Consider the following 18,972-nt stretch of genomic DNA (forward strand, 5'->3'; position numbering starts at 1 on the left):
TGCCAACAAAGGTCCATCTAGTCAAGGCTATGGTTTTTCCTGTGGTCATGTATGGATATGAGAGTTGGACTGTGAAGAAGGCTGAGTGCCGAAGAATTGATGCTTTTGAACTGTGGTGTTGGAGAAGACTCTTGAGAGTCCCTTGGACTGCAAGGAGATCCAACCAGTTCATTCTGAAGGAGATCAGCCCTGGGATTTCTTTGGAAGGAATGATGCTAAAGCTGAAACTCCAGTACTTTGGCCACCTCATTCGAAGAGATGACTCATTGGAAAAGACTCTGATGCTCGGAGGGATTGGGGGCAGGAGGAGAAGGGGACGATAGAGGATGAGATGGCTGGATGGCATCACTGACTTGATGGACGTGGGTCTGGGTGAACTCCAGGAGTTGGTGATGGACAGGGAGGCCTGGCGTGCTGCAATTCATGGGGTCGCAAAGAGTCAGACGCGACTGAGCGACTGAACTGAACTGAAATGAACTGAAGATTTCTCTTAGCCTTCAGACATACACTACAGTGTTGTTACTGTAGTCACCATGCTATACATTATATCTCTGGATCTTACTTACCCTGCAACTGAAAGTTTGTACCTTCTGACCACCTTCACCCATTTCATCCATCCCCAATTTTTTGTTGAAAAAAACGATGAAATTAATAAACCTCTAACCAGACAGATGAGGAAAAAAAAGGACACCAATTGGCAAATGTGATAAATGGAAGGGGAAATTGTGTAAGACTCCTCAGACAAAAGGAAAGTAAGATAATACTGCTAATAACTCTGTCCATAAATTTCACCACTTAGGTGAAATGACAGATTCTTTGAAAAATACAGTCTGCTAAAGTGCACTTAAAAAGAAAAAATGTTTAAGACTTTTCCAGAACGTGCAGAGGGGGCTTCTCAACTCTTGATGAAGCCAGCAATACTTTCATAATGAAAACTTCAGTTAAAATTTTTTTAAAAGAAGCAAGAATAAGATTGTCTATTCATAGACAACCTGTGTTGAAGAATCTACAGAAAAAAGCTACTAGTACTGGTGAACTTAATAAGGTTGTAGGATAGAGTTAGTACATAAAAGTCATATTTTGGTATGCTTGAGCTAAATAGAAATTGAAATTTTACCAAAATATTTGAAAAACTTGGGTGTAAATTTTACAAAATATGTGCAAAGTCTGTAGTTACAAACTATAAAGCAATGATAAAATAAATCAAAGAAAACCTATATAAATGTAGAGATAAACCATGTTTATCAGTTGGTATATCAGTGATTCAATATTACGATGTCATTCTGCCCCCAAATGATGTATAGTTTTAGAGCAATTCTAACAAAATTCTAGTAGAAGTTTTTAATAGAAATTGGTGATCCTAGTGAAAGTCTCTCAGTCGTGTCCGACTCTATGTGAGCCATGGAATTCTCCAGGCTGAATACTGGAGTGGGTAGCCTTTCCCTTCTCCAGGGGATTTTTCCAACCCAGGGATCAAACCCAGGTCTCCCGCATTACAGGCAGATTCTTTTCAGCTGAGCCAGAAGAGAAGCCCTTGGTGATCCTAAGATTGTATCTGAAAAGGCAAATGAACTAGAATATCCATTTTTTAAAAAGAAGGATATAAACTTGGAAGATATAGTCTACCTAATTTCCAGATCTACTGGGAAACTACAAAAGTCAAGATATTGTGGTGTTGGAGAAAATAAGGACTTACAGAGCAGAGTGGAGTGTACAGAAATAAACCCACACAAATAAGGTCAATTGGATTTTTGACAAAGGCACAAAGAGAATTTAGTGAAGAAAGGATAGTCTTTTCAATAAATGGTGGTAGAACAATTGGATATTCATATGTAAAGCAATGAACCATGACCCATATCTTGTACTCTATAAAAATTAATTCAAGATGGATTTTAGACCCCCATGTAAAAAGTCTAAATGAGATAGTAATTTGACATCTGTTGTAGGCCATGTTAGTTAGTTATGGTTTGTGCTGTTTAAAGATGTAGTATTTGTAGATTGCCAGTTCTGGTTAAAGCAAATGATACCACTCTCTTCTGAAGTAACTGACTATGGTTATTACAGGTCGAGTTAACTAAGGCCTTTGATATAAAAGCTAGCGAAGCATTGGACCACTCAGGGAACAGTCATTTGTTTAATGGGACTTTGACTCCCTGTATACAGAATGAAGAGGATATCATTGAACTGTGTCTGTCATCTGGTCAATGGTGTCAGTTTCGAAACCAGCAGAGTAGTAGAATTGGGATAATTTTGGAAATTATTTGTCTAACTCTTATTTCGGAGAAAGCAATGGCACCCCACTCCAGTACTCTTGCCTGGAAAATCCATGGACAGAGAAGCCTGGTAGGCTGCAGTCCATGGGGTCACTAAGAGTCGGGAACGACTGAGCGACTTCACTTTCACTTTTCACTTTCATGCATTGGAGAAGGAAATGGCAACCCACTCCAGTGTTCTTGCCTGGAGAATCCCAGGGACGGGGAAGCCTGGTGGGCTGCCGTCTATGGGGTCGCACAGAGTTGGACACGACTGAAGCGACTTAGCAGCAGCAGCAGCAGCAGCTCTTATTTATTAAAATAGCAGAGGCTTGCAAAGTGAAGGTAACTTTATCAAACTTCGGTGGAACCAGAATTAGAATCTAGGTATGTGTTTCTTGTTTAGGTATGCCCTACAGTGTTTTGCTTTTGGGGGAAATAGGGGCAATTAAATAACCAGGAAGTCATTTATACCTATTGTGAGTAGGATTCAGAGGGCATTGTTTCTTTGTACCTGAGAGTATGCTTTAATACTGATACAGAACTTCTCTCACCAGGGCTTCCCTGGTGGCTCAGACCGTAAAGAATCTGCCTGCAATGCAGGAGACCTGGGTTCTATCCCTGGGGTGGAAAGATCCCCCAGAGAAAGGAATAACAACCCACTCCAGTTTTCTTGCCTGAAGAACTCCGTGGACAGAGGAGCCTGGCAGGCTATACAGTCCACGGGGTCACAAAGGGTTGGACATGACTGAGCGACTAATACTTCACTACTTTGCCCTGGTGGCTCAGGGGCACAGAATCCACCTGCCAATGCAGGAGATGCAGATATGATCCCTGGATCAGGAAGATCCCCTGGAGAAGGAAGTGGCAACCCACTTCAGTATTCTTGCCTGGGAAATCACATGGACAGAGGAGCCTGGTGCGCTGTGGTCCACGGGGTCGCAGAGTCCAACATGATTGGGAAACTAGAACAACAATGACGACAAGAATTCTCTCTTACCTAAAGTACATGGAGAAGAGATGGTGATATTATTGTGTGATTGTCTACCAAAGTGATAGAATAATTACTTAAGTAGCTAAACTGATGCTAACTATGTGATGGACCGGACTTTGTACCTGATCTTTTAGTGTCAACAGTCAACCTGTGCTTTTCTTGCTCCTTTTTTTTTTTTTTTTAAAGCCAGGGTTTGAATCTGATTCTCTGACATAAAAACTACAGTTTGTGTTGTATGTTACTAAGTTCCACAACTAGACGGATGAACAATTTTAGTTGGAAACCCTGACTCTGAAGTAATTTCTTTTGTCCATATTTTCTTTAGGGGCTCTGGTGAAAACAGATGAGCAGGAAGTAATCAACTTTCTATTGACAACAGAAATTATCCCTTTGTGTTTGCGAATTATGGAATCTGGAAGTGAACTTTCTAAAACGGTGTGTGTTTTTATCTTAGATTCTATGTTGTGTTGACTGTTGGACTACTTCTTCATGGTTGAGTTATCTTTTTCTGCCTCCCTTCAAAAATGAAAGTTTTTGAAACTTTCGTGAATGTTTTTTTCTCTTTTGAATAAAAATTGTTATATAATGATGATTTAAGAACCTAGAACCATCAGAAGAATATATTAAGTTAAATAATAAATTTCTCCCTTTTATCTGAACCCCCTTCTGACTCCACAGGTATATTTTTCCAGACATTCTTTATACATAATCAAGTATGTGTGTATATATATATATACCTGCTTTGTATTTTAACCGTGGATGATAATGTAACTGGTTATAGAATTCTCACCTCTGTCTTCCCTCTCAGAACTCCATTATCATAGCCATGTTGTCTTCTGGTACTGAATGTTGTAGTGAAATCTTGAGTCAGCCTGATATTTTCCTTGTCAGATTTTTTTCTGAAAGAGCCTACTCATTGTGTCTTTTTTGTTGTTAATTTTTATAGTTTCCTCTTTGTTTTGGCCTCTTGCTTAAGCAACATCAGTTATGCTGTATTGTCTATTTTTCATGTGTCTCTTCTTACCCTCTAATTACTTTCTATCTTTAATTTCATATAATGTGATTTTTCTCAAGGCTACTTTTCCATGTTGCTATTTTTAGCAATATCTAACCTCTGCTTCTAAAGTATATCTGGTCACATTGACTATTCACTTTAATTTTTAATTAGGTAAGTATTGCTGAGTTGGATATAAGCAGATGTAATGATTTAAAGTTTGTTTGTTGTGAATATGCAATACAAATAAAGTAAAAATTCATATGCTACTACAAATAGGTATACAAGCAAATAAATGTAAGTCTTCTACCTTACCTCTCAGTTCTTCTCAGTAGTAGCCAGTATTATTACTTTTTTGTAGAATCTTTCCATAAATATGTATACATGTAGCAGTTTAATTTTGTATTAATTTTTATTAATTAATTTGTATTAATTTTCTGTTTATTTTTGTATTAATACAAATTGTATTATATTAATTTATTAATTTTTTCCTCTAGTCTGTGCTTCTCACTTCTCCTGTTGTTTCAGCTCTTCTTTGAATTTTGTATTTTCTTTTAACTTTTTAAAAATGTTTTTTTAAAGTTCATATTCGCTTCAGTTTCCTTGAAAATGCAGATAAGTATTACTTGCTACCGTTTCTTGGGTTATATCTCTATAAAAGTTTCCCTGTGGGAGTCTTTCTATCCAGGATTGCTGTTTGTTTAAAAATAATGGATGGAAAGAGAGATGTTATGAGCTGAAGTTGGCAGTTTTTAAGTCAAGTGTTTTGCCTCTGAATACTTTTCCACCCAGCCTGCCAGTCTAGGGTGTGTGTTTTAGGGAGGATTTATACCTCTGCCTTCAACTTTCTACTAAACACACAAAGGATAAGTGACATGTGATCTGTGTTCATGCTTTTCTTTTCTCATTTCTTCCTTAATTTTATTTATTTTGTTAATTTCAGTGGATTTCTGGGACAGGATTGGAATGGGTACAACTGTATTCTGTTGTTTTTAAATTCATAGTTGCCTGTGAATAGGTGTTTTTCAAGTTGGCTTCTTATGGCTGGGACAGACAAAGATTCATTTTCTTCTTTTGTGACATTTCTTCCACGAGCCCCCATCCTAACGATCCCTCCATTTTCATTTCTTGCCCATTACTAAAATTAATTCATCCTTGATGTTTAGAAGTTCCCATCAACCTTTACACTTCAACTAGAATGCTTCTCCTATCCTGCCTTATAACATTATTTGTAGTCAGTTCCTGGCATGTCTATCTTCTTTTGGTCCATGCAAGTAAAGACCTTGTCATGTTAACTTTTCATGTACAAATCCTTAGTCTCAGGCCTTGTCATAGTAGGCATCAGGTGAAACAGAGGTTCTCAATCAAGGCTGTGTGACATGATCACCTGTCAAGTGTTTTAAAAACATCAGTGTCCAGGTTCCATCTCTGACTTACTGAACCGTTGTCCAGAGTGATAAAGTATGGACATTTGTGTGTTTTTTTGTTTTTTTTTTTAAATCCCTCTGGATAAGTGTATAGTATGTTATTTTGGAAAGCTGTTTGGTGGTACCCACTATAAACATAAGTCTACCCTGTGACTCAGCAGTCCCACTCCTGCATATATACCCAAGAAAAATGAGCTCTACAGAGTTCCCTGGCATTTAGGACTCCATGCCTTCACTGCCAAGGGCCCAGATTCGATCCCTGGTCGAGAAACTAAAGTCCCACAAGGCACATGGCACACACACATACCCAAAAAATGAGCTCTTATGGGCATCAGAACATGTATAGGAGTGTTTATGGCACTTTTGCTCATGAAAGATAGAACTGTAGTATATTACAAAATAAATTACACAGTAGTTAAGAAGAATGAACTGCTGATATATGCAGCATAGGTGATACTACGTCAGATGAAAGAACCCAGGCACGTATGAGTTCATACTGTATGACCATGTATGTGAAAGTCCAGAGTGGTCAAAACCAGTCAGTGAGGATAAATCAGAATAGTAACTCCCTCTCAGGGAAGGATATGACTGGGGAAAGGCACACGGGAATCTTCTGGAGTGCTGAAAATGTTCTATATTTAAATTTTTTATTTTATTTTTATTATAGTTTATAGTTGACTTATACAATATTGTGTTAGTTTCAGGTGTACAGCGAAGTGATTCATAAATATATATTCTTTATATATATATATATAGAGAGAAAGAATATATAGATATATATTCTCTTCCACTGTAGATTATTACAAGATACTGAGTATAGTTCCCTGTGCTATACAATTGGTCCTTGTTGGTTATCTGTTTATATTATTGTTGTTCAGTCACTCAGTTGTGTCTAACTCTTTGCAACTCCATGGACTGCAGCACACTAGGCTTCCCTGACCTTCACCATCTCCCACAGCTTGCTCAAACTCATGTCCATTGAGTTGGTGACACCATCCAACCATCTCATCCTCTGTAGTCCCCTTTTCCTCCTGCCTTCAATCTTTCCCAGCATCAGGGTCTTTTCTAATGAGTCAGCTTATAGTATTGTGTATATGTAAATCCCAACTTCCTAATGTTCTGTATTTTAATCTGGTTGTGGTTCACAGATGTGGAATAAGTAAAAATCAAAATACACTTAAGATTAGTACACTTAACACATTTTACTGTGTATATGTTTGTTTGATTTTCTTATTCGTGCTATAAAAGATTGTCACAAGCTCAGTGGCTTAAAACACTACCAGTTTATGGAAGCCAGAAACCATAAATTCAGTTTAACCAGCTTAAGTCGGGGTGCCCGTAAGGATGGCATTGCCTCTGGAGACTCTAGGAGTGAATCTCTTCCCTTGCTTTTTTTCAGCTTTCTTTCTTTCTTTATATATATATATATATATAAAATATGATTTTATTTGTTTATTTTTTGCTGTGCTGGGTCTTTGTTGCTACACACGGGCTTTCTCTAATTGCGGCGAGTGGGGACTCCTTTTTAGTGTGCAGGCTTCTCATTGCAGTGGTTTGTCTCGTTGCAGAGCATGGACTCTAGGGCTTAGGCTTCCATAGTTGAGGCTCCTGGGCTTCAGAGCACAGGCTCAGTAGTTGTACATGGGCCCAGTTGCTCTGAGAAATGTGGGATCTTCCCAGATCAAGGATAAAGCCCGTGTCTCCTGCATTGGCAGGTGAATTGCCTTTTTCGGCTTTTAGAATTGCACATCTTGGCTATTCCTCCCTCTTCCATCTTGACAGCCAGCAGTGTAGCATGTTCAAATCTCTGCCTCTGTCATATCACTTTCTCTATGGTCACATCTCCCTCCACTTCCCTTTTATAAGAACCCTTGTGATAATGACCTAAGGCCCACCTGGATCATCCAAGATGGTTAATCCCCCCAAGATTCTTAACAATCACATCTGCAAAGTACCTTTTGCCTTATGAAGTAGCATCCCCAGGGTTTAGTGATTATGACCTGGATATGCTCGGGGGACATTATTTAGCTGACCACAATGTTATACACCAGTAAAATAGTAAAATAAAGCAAATAATTCCCACAGTTGATTCTGATGATCAGCTAAGGAAGAGAATCATTATAATAATCATTTGACTTGAATTAAAACTTTTTTAACCCCATCTGTGTAAGAGTTAATGAGCTTAAATCAAGCTTAAATTGAGTGTATTCTTTATTACTGTTGGAAGTTTTTGAAGGGAGGCTTAAAAATCTTATTTTCTTAACGGTCTTTTAAGAATAGGAAAAATCTTACCTAACTCATTTGGAAGAGATGAGGCATGGCTGCGTTTCTGAAATCATCTTGGCCCATGGAAAACTGGGAAGCTCTGTGTTTAACTAGGTTTGGATCTCAACTCTGATTTAGTCACTTTGTTGCTTGGGATCTTAATCTGGCAAGTTATTGATTGATTAACAGTTATACCTGGCACATAGGTGTTCAATAACTAAGAAAACCTCTCTGTTTTTAGACTCTGATGATTACCTGCTCTTTTTAAGTAAAATAACAATGGTACCTACCTCATAGGTTTGTTGTGAAAATAAGATAAGGCATGTTACAGCTTTAGGAAAAATTCTGGCACTTAATGTTGAATATGGTAATATGTATTAATTTTTTTGTACTGTGCATAAGTTGTCATAATTAAGTTATCTAGAATGCAGGGGTATTTTCTTAGTTTTCTGCTTCATGGTTATTCCTAGGAGAGGAGTAGACAGTTGGAAGACAAGTCTGAACAATGTTTTAGACTCCTTAATTTTGTTTTACTCCAGGTTGCCACATTTATCCTCCAGAAGATCCTCTTAGATGACACTGGTTTGGCTTATATATGTCAGACATATGAGCGTTTCTCCCATGTCGCCATGATCTTGGTGAGTTCTTTCCTTTACCTTTTTTATTTATTTGGCCGTGTTGGGTCTTAGTTGTGGCGTGGGGGATCCTCTGTTGCTGCGTGTAGGCTTCTTTCTAGTTGTGACACCCGGGCTTTAGAGCTCACAGGCTCAGTAGTTGTGTAGGCTTAGTTGCTCCAGGACATGTGGGATCTTAGTTCCCTAACCAGGGATTGAACCTGAGTCCCCCTGCATTGCAAGGAGGATTCTTAACCACTGGACCACCAGGGCTTCTGATCACACAACTTAGTTTCTTTGCAGTCGACATTGAGCTACTTCAGTCTCCCAACAGGAAACAACAACCATGAAACCTTGTATAACAGGTCTTGCAATATCTGGTCTCTGATACCAACTAGGATTATGTTGTGTTTTGTATGTTCTCTCCTACCCCACCTTGTTTTGGGGAAAACAGGGTAAGATGGTCCTGCAGCTATCCAAAGAACCTTCCGCCCGTTTGCTGAAGCATGTAGTAAGATGTTACCTTCGACTCTCAGATAACCCCAGGTAAACATTTATAGAATTTAGAGGACTTTGGGGAAATACTCTGATGAGCGTCTGCCCCATCTCATGTCATGGCTTCTGTATCTTTAGGACAGGGAAGGGATAAAACTATATTCAGGTCGTCTGAGACAGACCTTGATTAATTTCTTTTAAAATCTGAAATGCTTAATTTAAAAATCCATCAGAGTGTTGTCTCCCCACCAAAACTCTGTACCCTACTCTAAAATTCCCGAGAGTTCAGATAGTGAATCTCATGATCCATTACTCCTGTGGTTTGAGCTTTCTGTTCTACAAGAAAGAAAAGTATATTTTTAAAGATCTCTTAAGAAAGGAACAAGCCCAGAGGGCTCTTGAATTGTATCTCTAGTTCTCCTCTTGATTCCTGTAAAGTCCTTGAGCTAATTATTTTACCTCCCTATTTCTTTCTGCCGGAAATCATACATTGTAGATACAGTGCATTTTAGAAAAATTTGACCTTTTGCTTTGTAAATCCATAATTCATGCTGAAAGCCACTTGCTCATATTCTGCTAAACCACATAATGGGATGATTTCTGTGTTCCTAGGAATGGGGATAACTTGATTAATGTGAACTCCTGCCACTGAGGTTATTTAAGCCCTAAGTATTTCTTTGACCATTTTCTCCTGTTCTTTAGTGGTTCCTGATTTCACCAAGTTTGAAAATACATTTATTTAAAATTCTCCTTGTAAAAGAAACTAGGCTAAGTACAAAAGCCATAACTTAAAAAAAAAAAAAAAAAAAAAACAGCCTTATAAATAGTTAATTTACCTTAATGAGTTTTCAGATTTGACTTTTACTGGTAATATTTTAAAGAAAATGAAATATTTGAAAGTTCATCTGATAATAACTTTATGATAGCTTTACTGCTTATCTCTTAAGAGTTTTAACATAAAACTGAAGCTGTTTTTGGAAAGACACAAATTTTTATCAGTTTAGAGTTAAAAGTTCATTAACTTATCCTACTATGAATCAGGTCATATCCCCTGTTATTTTTCTGATTTTGGAATGTTTCATTTACTATCACCCATATATTTTTAACATGAGTATTTCGACAACTGTAATAAATCAGAAAGTAGTTTGAATTGAGGTAAATTGTTGCATCATTTTATTCTATTTGCTTTGTCACAAAGTTCAATGTAGGGGAAACATTCTGAAAATGTTTACAGACAACAGATCCTGGAGGTCTCTAAGCCTATGTCTAATATAAGCTTTAGATAATTTTAATGGCTTATTAAAGTACTTGACAGAGCCATAAATTCCCAGGATTCTATATATTTATATCTAAGAAAAGGGCTCTTCCCTGTCCCCCAATGTGGGTTTATTTGTTTGGTCTCCCTGGTTGGTTGGTTTGTTTTTGATGTAGGGCACGTGAAGCACTCAGGCAGTGCCTCCCTGACCAGCTGAAGGATACGACCTTCGCCCAGGTGCTAAAAGATGACACCACCACCAAACGCTGGCTTGCACAACTGGTGAAGAACCTGCAAGAGGGTCAGGTCACTGATCCCCGGGGGATTCCCCTGCCCCCTCAGTGATCCTCCCCCATCCCCTCCCACTACTCCCCCCAAGTTGGGGGAGGGAGGGGACACCTGCAAGGAAAACAGCTCAGGTTTTATCGCCGACTGGGAATAGACGACCTCAATGCTGAACTGCACTGGAGAAAAGGGGCACGGTACCCCCGCTGAGGTGTATGAGCTGCCATCTCAGGCTGCCTTGAGGACCTGGGCTCCCTCTGCTACTCCCAGGAAACGGGTTCCTGACACAGCAGTTTGCCACCATAGCCAAGGAGGGTGTCAACACCAGCAAATGCTGTATTTGCAGCAGGCCCACGATGACCCTTCTCCCTCACCTCTACCCAGCCACTGGCGGGAGGGAAGATTGGTGGCAGCAGCAGCGCTCTAGGCACGGTGAACGCCTGGGACCAACCATGTGGCGTTTTCTTATTTTGCCTTCCTGGAAGACTCAAGATGTGTCACTTCATCCTCTCTCTCAGTATTTGTTTACTTTGGTTTTTTGTTTTTAATCTTAGAGAGAGGTGTAGTGGACACAAGCTGTAATATTCAGCAAACCTTTGTCAGTTGGCACTGTTTACAAGTCTGTTAGCTGGATAAGCTCAATAAAAAGTTGGTCTGGGCATTACATCCCATTACATCTAGGAGGCCAATAGCTGCGTGAGCTGTTGGGGGGAATGGGAGGCAGGGGAAGGATATGAAGCCAAAGGACAGCAGGAACCCACCACCTATTTCCCTTCCCTTCTCCATTCTTCTACCCCCAGTTCTGGATGCCACAAGGACCTTAACCCTTGCTTATGGCTTTCGCTGCTAGCTTTTCCAAATCTCAGTGCTCTTCCCTTGTTCACTTTCCTAAACTTAAAACAGGCATCTTAATTCACCAGACTGTCCTGGAAGGATATTGTATTGAGAGGAGATGATGAATGTCACCTTTAGTTCAAGTCCTCAGAGACATTTCCTGGATGACTTTTAAAAGGAAGGTTATCTGGGCTTACGATGATAGGCTCCTTGATCCTATTCTTTGCTTTGGTGTGAATCTACAATTCCAAGTGTCTTCATGATTGTACTTGAAGCAGTATTAACTGAATGAGTTAATTTTATTCAGATTTAAGATAGAGCACTGGACTCTGCTTGCTCAGTCTTGTTGGGTTTTTTGTTTTTTTGTTTTTTTTCTTTTGTTTTGGACACATTCCCTTATGGTCTGTGGGAATTATGAGATTGTCTCTGTAATATTTTTCACTTTTTTGTACTGTGTCAGAGACTCTCCATTTCTTCTGTGGATCTTTAAATGACTCTGTTCATAATCTAGAGGTTTGAATCTGCAGTCCAATGTAAATTAAATTGCGTTGCTTTCCCCCAGTCCTTCCACCTGCCATTACCTACTGTCTCTCTAATCCCCATCTTCAATCAAAGATGGAATTTATAACCCAACTAGAGAGACCAAATATTTTCAGTCCACATCTTACACAGTTGAAGGTGAGTCTGAACACATTTGAGGAGAGTTACAGGGGGCAGGCTCAGAAAAACCTTTGCAGGGGCAGTTTTGCCAACCCAAGGGCTCTTTCAAGCCGACTTTCACAAAGGGAGCCGGCCTTATTAGTTGGCTTCTGTCTCTCTAGAGCCAAGAAAGTAGTAATGAAGTAGCCTAGATGTAGGAAGGGTAGAATAAGCACTTACTCTGCAGCTTTCAAAAATGAAGAGGAGGACCAGACCAGCTCTCACTAAGCTCAAGCCTGAGGAGAAGAAGCCTTGGAGAAAGCAGAGAGCAGCATGGACTAGATAAACGTCTTGACTCCCTTCAGCCCACAGTTTCTGTCCTGCAGACTCCAGCTAGGTTAACCCTGGTTTTTGCCAACCGCCTTCCTGCTGAGCCAAAGTTTTCTCATTCCCTCTCCTTTGGGGAAGCAGTTGAGGCCCCAGGCCCCAGGCCATGCTCCCTGAGAAATTCTCTTCTCCATCTTTCGGTGCATTGGCCATTGTACTGTGCCAATAGTGTCTTAATTCTTGTACCATCTAATCTCAGCGGGCCTTGGACCCCACGTAGGAGTTGAGGGGAGGGGTGGAAATGGGTATTGTTCCTTGTAGTTGGTCCTGATGTCGTGTGTGAATAAAGAGACCCCCTCCCCTCACTTGTGTGTTCTGTCCCTCTCACTCCCTCAACAGGACTGAAATAAAAATGCTTCTGTTTTTGTAACAATAGTTTTTCCTTTAAACTGTGGAGATTGGATTTTGTTGGTCAGATGATCCTCGTCAACCTTGCCTCTCTACCTCTGTGCACCTACACACACATGCACTGTCCTACCAAGAGGGCAGTGATGGTTCCTTTGTGGATAAGTCCTTTGGAAGAGTCTTACTGATGTGTAAAAGCTGTTTGGGAGGCTGGGGTGGCATCTTTTTTCTGATAAAAGTGTCTTGCTTAAGAGAACTTCACTCCTGGCTGTAGTGGCCAGAACCTAGTACTGGTGTGGGAGAGGCTTCCATATATGAAGAGATAAAACTTGAAACATTTTACCACCAACTTTAATAGCCATTTCCTTCTGGAGTTCAAGACTTCCATCTCCAGACTTGTTTCCATCCCTGTTTCTGGCTCTCAGTGAGACAGAGCCAACCTCTGTTTCCAGCTTCTTTTTTGTGAGGCTTGAGGGACTTTGTTTCAGTGGTGGAACAGGACAAGGAGAGGTACTGGTAGCCTTCAGAGCATGCCTTCCTTACTAACAGTATGTATGATTCTCTTGCTAACTATTCCTGCCGCTCAAAGCCTGGGGAAGTGTGAGGGGGAAGAGTAGGAATATGCAAAGTTACTCTATCAAAAGTCCAAGGAAAACATTTGAAATAGAAAACAATAGAATGAAATGACATTTTTCTCCCTGAATATTGCAGAATTTCATTTTTAAAAAATACATGTGTTTCAAAAGCAGATATAATAGGTTAAGTTGAACAACACAAACCTAGCTTAACTGACATACATAAAATACTGTAACTCAACCAACAATGCACATATTTGTAATTGCACCAAAAGCTTTCACCAAAATTGATCATAGCTCAACGATCAAGCTGTAAGTAAGGAAATTTCCCCCCCAAATTAAAGTAATACAGTGTTCTCTGAACACAGAGGGATTAAGCTAGAGGGGAAAAAACTGAAAAGTCCCTAACTTATAAAACAGTATAATTCCAAACCCACTCATCACAGGAAAAAAAAAGTACAAAGGAAATTAGAAAAAAAAAAAATAATGAAGACACCTCATGTCAAGAAACTGGGAAAGAAGGAAATCCCTGATAGTCTAGTGTCTAGGACTTGGCAGGGGGCCCAGGTTCCATCCCTGGTCGGGGAACTGAATCACGTGCTGCAACTAAAATACCACAACTAAAAAAAAAACCTGTATGCTGCGGCTGGGGATCCCAAGTGCCAGAGCAAGGACCTGGTCCAGCCAAATAAGGAACTGAAAAAGAATAGCAAATTCAAGAAGTAGAAGAAGTGCAAAAAAAAAAGTGAAATAAAAAACATGTAACCAAAAGTCATTCCCTTAAAAACAGTAAAACTGATAAAGCTATAGACTGATCTGGAAAAAAAGTCAATGTTAGAAATGAAATAGAGACGTCACTCATATCTTAGTCACCAATCGCATGAACTTCCAGAAACTATAGAGAAAAAACAGGTCTTAATTAAAATTTGAAGCAGTATAACTCAGCCACCAAAAACTATCAAGGATATTAAAGGAAGGAAAACTAGGTGCTAACCTTTCCTATGAATGTAAATGTAAAATTTCCAGTCAAGTCAAATCTAGCAACATATAGAAAATGTGTCAAATCTGATTTGGATTTACTGCAAAAATAGATTGACTTGATGCTTGAATTCAGTTAACAAAAAACAGGAGAAGAATCACAATCATTAAATATACGCAGGAAAGAGCACTATAAAATTCAATACTGGGACTTCCCTGTTGGTCCAGTGGCTAAAACTCCATGCTCTCACTGCAGGGGGCTAGGGTTTGATCCCTGGTTAGGAAAGTAAGATCCCATGTACCACAACTAAAGATCCTGCATGCTGCAGTGAAGATCGAGCATCCCCCATGCTGCAACTAAGACCTGATACAGCTAAATAAGTATTACAGAAAAAAAATTCAATACCTATTCATGAGTTTTAAAAACTTTGAAAAGCAGGAATAGAAGGGGGTATCCTTAATCTAATAAAAATCGTTAAATGTGTGTGTATGTAGATATACCTATGTGTATATCTGTGTATAATTACTTTGACCTAAAAATTCAAATTCATTTATAATTTTAAGATTTAAAAGAAAAAGTTTCATATTCATGAAAACACAAAATCTTAATAAAAAAACGCTATGGTTGGGACTTCCCTGGTGGTCCGGTGGTTAAGAGTCCACCTTGGAATGCAAAGGATACAAGTTCGATCCCTGATCAGAGAACTAATCCCACATGGCTCAGAGCAACTGGGCTCACTCATCACACCTGGAGAGTTTGCACCCCAAGGAAAGGTCCTGAGTGCCGCCAACTAAGACCCAATGCAGCCAAATAGATAAAATTCTATTTTTAAAAAACCTGTAGTAAACTTCTCAATTATAAAATACTGAAATCATCCTCCACAAGATGCAGAATAAGATAAGGATGTCCACTATCACAACTCCATAAACTGGTCCCAGCCAGTGTGATGTCAAGAAAAAGATAAAGGGAAAAAACAAACATGCTGACAACATGATTGTGTATGTAAGTAATCCAAAAGAATCTACAGATTCTTAGAATTAAGTGAATTTAGCAAGGTCACAGAATACAGTCAATATGCATCTCAAAAAAGTCAATTATGTGTTTCTAAATACAATAAATAAAAAATGAAATTCAAAAATATATTGTTTATTATAGCATAATAAATCAGATAGCTCAAAATAGGTATGCCAAAAGATATGCAGACTCTACATTGCAAACAACATCCTGGAAAGAAAGGTTGACAGGCATGTGGTCAAGTCACATATGTCAATTCACCTAATATTTTTCTTCGTTGGTATAGGTTAGCTTATATCTGTTAGAAAAAAAGTGGGAACTTGCCTATGTTCTCAACTATTTAGAAATCTCACTATGTAAGTTTCACAATAACTTAATTTTATTTCTTTAAATTGTATATAAGATACCATTAGAGAAACTTTTTTAACCCTAATGAAATTTCAGGAATGACTTTACAGTCTGACAACATGAGTACATTTTGAAAATAAAAAAATTGAAACATCTTAATTGTAAAAAAAAAAAAAAAGACGTAGATGAAGAGACATATAATCTCCATGGACTGCAAAATAATATCGGAAGGATACCTGTTCTCTCAAATTAATCTGCCAGTGAAATTCGATTCTAAGTAAAATCCCAGCAGGTTTATTTTTGTGAAGATTGACAAGCTGATTCTAAAATTTGCATGGAACTAGAGAAAAGCCCGAGCAAAGCAATGAAGACCCAGCTCAGCCAAAAATAAGTGAATAAATAAAATTAATTTTTTTTTATTTCATGGAAATGGATAGTGCCAAAACAGCCAAGACAGTCTTGAAGAAAAATGAGATTGGAGTCCTTCCACACCCAGACACCATCCTTTAACCTTTTAGACCCACCTTCCTGAGACATGACTTATAAATAGCATACAGTTGTATTTTACTTTGTGAACTTTTCTGAAACTTTTATCTCTCACAGTGGTATATTATACCCTTTGCATTGTAGATTTTGTTTTTGGCTGTGCTGGGTCTTTACTGCTGCATAGGCTTTTCTCTAGTTGTGAGTGGGGCCTACTCTCTAGTTGCAACATGCTAACTACAGGCTTAGCTGCTCTGAGGCTTGTGGGATCTCCCTGGACCAGCGATCAAACACATGTCTCTTGCATTGGTAGGCAGATTCTTTACCACTGAGCCACCACCAAAGCCCTGGCCTTTGCATTTTAAATTCTAATCTCTATCATCTGATCTCTTGTTTCTCTTATACCTCCTTGTCCCCCCTCCCACCTTAATTTTTTGGGGAAGGGGGGTTATTTTGGAGGTTTTTGTGAGTGTTTTCTCTGGAATGGAAGTGTCTATATATTCTGTTATCTTTCCAAGTTATATATCCTGGCTTTTAAGTTAACAGGTGTGCTTAGTCACTTCAATCGTGTCCGACTCTTCATGACCCCATGGACTATAGCCTGCCAGGCTCCTCTATCCATAGGATTCTCCAGCTAAGAATACCGGAGTGGGTTGCCATGCTCTCCTCCAGGGGATCTTCCCAGCCCAGGGATTGAACCCAAGTCTCTTGTGTCTCCTGCATTGGCAGGTGAGTTCTTTACCACTAGTGCCACCTGGGAAGCCCAAATCAACAAGTGGTCTCACAGATTATTTTTTAGGTGAAACTTAATACTTTAAGTATTCCTTTTTGACCAATGAGAAAGGGGAGCTTTATTTCAGAAGTGTGAGAAGTTAGATTGGATGGTCTGGGAAGTGAGTCTCTGAAACCCCAGCCCTGAAGCAGAGAAGTTTAAGGCGTCTCCTCTGGGAGTCAGGAGGAGAGCCTAGGCTTGCCTGTGCAGCAGTGTCAGGGTACACTGTTGAGGTCTTCCTCTTTGCCAGCTACCCCTTCATTTCAATTTAGGGCTTCTAGGCCTTTCCTGGGCATGGTTCCCAGAAAATCCCTCTGCTGCTGCTGCTGCCCTGATCAGGTTTCTGGATCTGTTAATAATAGACAAGAGTGTGGGGATGGGACAGGATCATTATGGAAAGAGGAGCAACTAAACCAGATGGACAGCTCCTGTGCTCAGGGCCCTGTGTCTGCTCCTGTCCTGGATCTGAAGGAGATCCTGCAGTGGACCTGTCTTCTAAGCCATTCCTGGGAGCCACAGTAACCTTGTGAAGGTTTTCTAATGGCTTTCCCCAAAATCAGAATACATAATCTGGGGTGCTTGTAAGAACACTGAAACAGAATGTTTGAGATTTGAACTCCCATCAGAAAATCCAGGAGGAGTGATAACACCTCTCACAGAACACCCAGAAGAGTATGAGGTGGTGCTGCAACTAGGTGAGGCAAATAGTGACTCAGAGAGGCAAACCATATGTATACCCCTGGAGTGTATGCACTTCCCTGGTGGTTCAGTGGATAAAAAACCACCTGTCGATGCAGGGGACATGGGTTCAATCTCTGGTCTGGGAAGATCCCACCTGCAGCGGGGCAACTAAGCCCCTGCACCACAACTACTCAACCCACGTGCTCTAGAGCCTGTGAACTGAAACCACTGAAGCCCACCCGCCTGGAGCCTGTGCTCCACGAGAGAAGCCACCACCATGAGAAGCCCACACACCACAACCAAGAGTAGGCTCTGCTCTTTGCAACTAGAGAAAGCCCGTGCACATCCACGAAGACCCAGCAGAACCAAAGATAAATAATTTTTTAAAAAAAGAAAAAGAATTTGCCTTGCAATGCAGGGTACTTGGGTTCGATCCTTAGTCAGGGAACTAAGATCCCACATGCTATGGAGCAACTAAGCCCATGTGCCACAACCAGAGAGTCCATGAGCTGATCATGAGATTATGATCGTGAGAATCCATGAGATATCCCACATGATGCAGCGAAGATCCCCCAGGCTGCAACTAAGACCCAAAGAAGCCAAATTAAAAAAAAAAAAAATCCTGGAGTGTGGAAGGGCTAGTATGGAAAAATAAGGACAGGACAACGTTGGAGGAGTGGAAACAGAAGAATAAGACAAGCATGGGAAACAGCCTCTATGAAGTAAGATATGAAATCAGCACAGTTTAAACCTTAGTGCCTCCTAATCTTCCTGTTCCCCGGGAATGGCCTTCCCTCTTCTGCCTCTGCTCTCTGCATATTCCTTTTCCTTTATTAAAACCTGCTGTCAGTGCAGTAAACTCAACTTAGGTATAAATTTTGAGACTTCGTAAGGCTTCAGAAATTACCAGTTACTAAAACATGAAACCCTTTTGTTGTAAAATATAACAAAGCTACAGAAAACTACATAAAACATATAGCTTCATAAGTTATTATGAAGACTCTTATCAGCAACCCAGGACCAGAAACAGAACTTCGCCAGCTATTTCAGAAGCCAGCTACGTGCCCCATCCCACTGCAATGCCTCTCTTTTCCTCAAAGTAACCACTATCCGGACATTTATGGGAATTACTCAGAAGGATTTTATTTTAATGGGACTAAAGGTTTAGCTATAAATAAGCACTAATGGTAGAATATTAGGCAGTTGAGCGATGTTTGGAGGAGCCACAAGAGGCAGCCAGGTCCCAGCACACTCAGAAATGACACCACTTTGTACAGTTAGTTCCCTCTGTGCCTGTGATTAAGACATTACTCACTGGAAGATGACCCCACAGA

General features: G+C 39.8%; 1 protein-coding gene across 1 annotated transcript in view; it reads left to right on the plus strand.

Moving 5' to 3' along the window:
- Nucleotides 1-12,820, plus strand: part of RQCD1 (RCD1 required for cell differentiation1 homolog (S. pombe)) — a 33,693-nt gene extending 20,873 nt beyond the window's left edge. The window contains exons 5-8 of the mRNA XM_010861189.1: nt 3,572-3,681; nt 8,472-8,570; nt 9,001-9,092; nt 10,473-12,820. Coding sequence (XP_010859491.1) covers nt 3,572-3,681; nt 8,472-8,570; nt 9,001-9,092; nt 10,473-10,641 — 470 coding nt within the window. The 3' untranslated portion in view covers nt 10,642-12,820. The remainder of the gene's footprint in view (nt 1-3,571; nt 3,682-8,471; nt 8,571-9,000; nt 9,093-10,472) is intronic.
- The last annotated feature ends 6,152 nt before the right edge of the window (nt 12,821-18,972 follow it).

This window comes from Bison bison, unplaced genomic scaffold, assembly GCF_000754665.1.
Source record: "Bison bison bison isolate TAMUID 2011002044 unplaced genomic scaffold, Bison_UMD1.0 scf7180017864471, whole genome shotgun sequence".
In the NCBI taxonomy this organism is placed as follows: Eukaryota; Metazoa; Chordata; class Mammalia; order Artiodactyla; family Bovidae; genus Bison; species Bison bison.